Below are 5000 nucleotides of genomic sequence, written 5' to 3' on the forward strand. Positions count from 1 at the left end.
TTAAATTACCTAAAGTTAAACGTTTAGCTAATTAATCTTCTAATATTGATTACACACATGCATATGCAATAGCAGATATATTGGGCCTACAATTTGTATTAGGTTATCTCACAGTCAGCAGGTAGCTTACTGTACTGTATGTCACAGTGTGTGGAGGAAGAAACTGCACTAAAAGGCTGGTAGAAAGATCATTTGGCCCTGTTTATACTGTAACATACACATCATGTGAATAGAATAGGCTACTGTTTCTGTATTCTCAATAAAAGGCAAATTATTTCTATTTTTCTAGATTTTTTAAACTTAATAAATATCATGTAAAAATCGAATCGAATCGAATCGTATCGTATCGGTGGGAATTCTAAATAATCGAAAAGAATCGAATCGCTGACCTAGGAAATCGAAATCGAATCGAATCGGCATGATGGCTCCGATTTACACCCCTAATAAGTTATAACGCAAAATGCAGACATTTACTAATACATTATAATGCACAACACATATGTTTACTAATAAGTTATAACGCACAACACAGACGTTTACTTATAACGCACAACACAGATGTTCACTAATACATTATAACGCACAACACAGATGTTTACTTATAAGTTACAATGCCAAATACTGATGTTTACTAATACGTTATAATGTACAACACAGACGTTTACGAATCAGTTATAACACACAACACAGACGTTTACTAATAAGTTAACGCACAACACAGACGTTTACTAATACGTTACAACGCACAACACAGACATTTACTTAAGTTGTAACGCGCAAGACAGACGTTTACTTATATGTTATAATGCACAGGTGCACATGTTCCTGCATTCCTCCTTCACTAGTATAAAGGGTGAGGTTCTTCAGGTTCTAAGCTACACCTTTTACCACTGTACAATGCAGGTTCACTATTTAGGTACTACCACCACCACCTGGAACACTTCACACACACATACATACACCACCAAAAACACACACACACACACACACACACACACACACACACACACACACACACACACACACACACACACACACACACACATACACACACACATACACCACCAAAAACACTCTACACACACATACACCACCAAAAACACAGCACACACACGCACACATACACCACCAGAAACACTCCACACACACACACTATCACCAGAAACACTCCACACACACACATACACCACCAGAAACACACCACACAAACATACACACACATACTGTATACCACCAGAAACACTACACACACACACACACACACACACACACACACACACACACACACACACACACCAGCAGGCTGTTCTGAGTTGAGCGGAGTGACTGACTGATAGCTTGTTGCTGGTGCTGAGCCACGGAATGATTGAATGCCTGCAGGTAGCAATTAGTCCCGTAGGCTGAGTCAGTGGGAGTCTCTAGAGTGGTACCTTGTGTGTGTGTGTGTGTGTGTGAGTGTGATAAACTGAGAGATGATGTGTGTTTGAATGAGACAGAGAGATGATTGGTTTGGTGTGAAAGAGATGAATGGTGTGCTGGTCCGTCTCCTGAATGGGATTAAAGGATGGTCATTAGGTGAGCTCCACTCGGCCGCGTCTCAGCGCGGCATGCTGGGACTAATTGCCCCTCGCTAGCACTCCCCCTCATCTCTCACCCTCCGGAGGCTTCCCGCTCACACACACACACACCTCTTACCGCTCACACACACACACCTCTTACCCCTCACACACACACACACACCTCCCATCGCACCTGGAGGGCCTCTCCTTTTGCCTGCTGTGGGTTCAGGCTTTATCCCCTCATTACACACACACACACAGATGTGCGCGCGCACACACACACACACACACACGCACACTTATGCACAAACATGCATAGCTCACTTTCACACAAACACGCATGGCTCACTTCCACAGGCAGCACACACACACACACACACACACACACACACACACACACACACACACACACACACACACACACACACACACACACACACACACACCTACTCACACACAGTCACAGTCACAAACACACACACACACAGACATGCGCAACTGTATTAAGCTACAGTGCCCCATTCGTGTGGCTTCTGATTGGTGGATGGTGTGTTCCTGTGGTTCTTTATTGGTGGATGGTGTGTTCCTGTGGCTCCTGATTGGTTGATGGTGTGTTCCTGTGGTTCTGATTGGTTGATGGTGTGTTTGTGTGGCCTCTGATTGGTGGATGGTGTGTTCCTGTGGCTTCTGATTGGTTGATGGTGTGTTCCTGTGGCCTCTGATTGGTGAATGGTGTGTTCTTGTGGCTTCTGATTGGTGAATGGTGTGTTCTTGTGGCCTCTGATTGGTGAATGGTGTGTTTGTGTGGCCTCTGATTGGTGAATGGTGTGTTATTGTGGCTTCTGATTGGTGGATGTTGTGTTCCTATGTTCCAGTCATTAGTCTGGAGAGCCGCGAGGCCCACCTCACTGCGCTAGTGGACGAGGCGCAGAGACAGGCGGGTGAACTGGCCAATCAGGTGATGAGGGAGAGCCTGACGTTGGACACGCCGGACAGCGCGAAGGACAAGCAGCTGAAGGCCTGGGAGTGGCGCTGCAAGCTCTACCAGCGCATGAAGACGGGCTTCGAGCACTCGCGTGAGTACACACACACACACACACATACACACACACACACACACACACACACACACACACACACAAACACACACACACACACAGTCACGCACACACCCACGCAACTCGCGTGAGTACAAACACACACACACACACACACACACACACACACACACACACACACACACACACACACACACACACACACACACACACACACACACACATACACACAGTCATGCGCACCCTTCTGACCGCTTCTTCAGCTTTCTAAACTTAAAGGTAAACACACAACAGGCAGACTATCCCTATTGATTTACTCATTGATTCGCCTTTTGTTGCCTTTTGTGTGGTGAAGAGTCGAAATGTGTTGACATTTTACTTGCAACTAAATAAATCATTACAGTTGATTTGAAAAAGAGTAAAGCTATTTGATTTTAGTATTTAAAGGTACTATACACATTAATACAGGTAATTTGAATCAACCCTATGATTTGTCTAGTCTTGCTGGCGTATGTGTGCGTGTGTGTGTTTGTGGCTGAAGTGTTTAGTCAGTGATCAACTGGCTTTTCCTCCATGCTGAGATGTCTAGGTGTCTGCCTTGTGTGTGTGTGTGTGTGTGTGTGTGTGTGTGTGTGTGTGGTGTGTTATGGTGGGGCTTGTGTAGTATCTTACGGTGGTATGAGAGCAATGTGTGTTATGGAGTGTGTTATAGTGGTGTAAGTACAGTGTGTTATTTGTGTGTGTGTGTGTGTGTGTGTGTGTGTGTGTGTGTGTGTGTGTGTGTGTGTGTGGTGTAATATGGTGGGGTTTGTGTACTAATTTATGGTTGTGTGAGTGTGCCTTATGGAGTGTTACGGTGGTATCAGTGCAGTGTGTGTGTGTGTGTGTGTGTGTGTGTGTGTGTGTGTGTGTGTGTGTGTATGTGTGTGTGTGCCCTCGTGGACCCGACCCAGAGTGGACTGTGCTGGACAGGAATGAGAAATGGAGGCTGTTGACCTTAATCATCCCAAATACCAGCAGACATGTCTCTAAGTCAGCTGTCCACTACTCACACAGAGCTACGGCTATTCCAGTCCCATATCATCAATGTGATATAGAGTAAATTACACAGGAGCTAGTCTCAGTCCAGCCGCGTGTGTGTGTGTGTGTGTGTGTGTGTGTGTCTGTGTGTGTGTGTGTGTGTGTGTGTGTGTGTGTGTGTGTGTGTGTGTCAGGGAATCAGGTGATTGAAGTGCTCACATAAAAGAGCACTGACATTTTCGCTCTGAGGAGCCCTGTGGTTGAGCTGAGAGGGCTGTGGAGGACCTCTGCACCACTCACACACACACACACACACACTCTCTCTTACACACACACACACACACACACACACACACACACACACACACACACACACACACACTAACTTGTTTACTCACACACACACACTCAGTCACGCAGACACTCACTCACTCGCTCATTTACTCAAGCACACACACACACACACACACACACACACTGCTCTGACCGCTCTCTCACCACTACGGAACTGAAATTCTTATTTACTGTAAGATCATGTGTCTTTAATAATAGCTTAATGGAATTGTTTTTTTTAAAGTAATTGCATACTTGAATTAGCATCTGACAGTCTACTGTGTCACTTGCTAAATAGAAATCTATCTTATCTACACAAGCAATCCACACCAATTACAGTAGCGATGCCATTCTATTCTTGAATCTTGACTGCATAGTGCAGATGCCTCAGTGGGCTTTGATATGATGGCATTTACCATAGTGACATTTCCTCACACTTCAAATAGCACACACACGTCATGGTACAGTACATTCAGTTTTATGAATGAGTAATTCCACTATATGTGCAAATCAGTGCTAATGATCTGAGTAAGCTTTGATCTGTTTCTCACCTCTTTGCGTTGACATTTTACGCTGACATTAGTTAATTTAGCAGATGCTATAATAAGATACAGTAAGCTATAGTTAGCTACAATGCAGTACGCTACAGTACCATGCAAAGGAGGCTTTAAGGCTGTAAGGGCTATGACATGTATGAGGAAAACGAGAAAGGGGCCACTTTCAAGAGTAAATCATACACGTTTTGTATATAAAACACATTGCTGGCAGTATACGTTTTTTCTATTTCTTTTTCATATGGGAATGCAGTAAGCTACCATGCAAAGGAGACTTTAGGTAGGAATTACCGCTGCATCTGTCAATGCTGTTATAGAATAAGAGTGCAACATTTCTTCAGCTGTGAAGTTACTGTAATACACGGGGGAGAGTTAATATGGTTTTGTTTCTTTTAACTTGCATGAAAACACTGCCCTGCGGCTTATACACATTGCGGTTAATACACAGGAAATTACTGTAGTCAGAATGTGATAGA

The 5000-nt window shown here is 44.3% G+C and overlaps 1 protein-coding gene across 1 annotated transcript in view; it reads left to right on the top strand.

Annotated features, from left to right (window-relative positions):
• ankfn1 (ankyrin repeat and fibronectin type III domain containing 1) overlaps nt 1-5000 on the top strand; it is a 117892-nt gene that overhangs the window by 74732 nt on the left and 38160 nt on the right. The window contains exon 8 of the mRNA XM_062531163.1: nt 2435-2635. Coding sequence (XP_062387147.1) covers nt 2435-2635 — 201 coding nt within the window. The remainder of the gene's footprint in view (nt 1-2434; nt 2636-5000) is intronic.

This window comes from Sardina pilchardus, chromosome 3, assembly GCF_963854185.1.
Source record: "Sardina pilchardus chromosome 3, fSarPil1.1, whole genome shotgun sequence".
Classification (NCBI taxonomy): Eukaryota; Metazoa; Chordata; class Actinopteri; order Clupeiformes; family Clupeidae; genus Sardina; species Sardina pilchardus.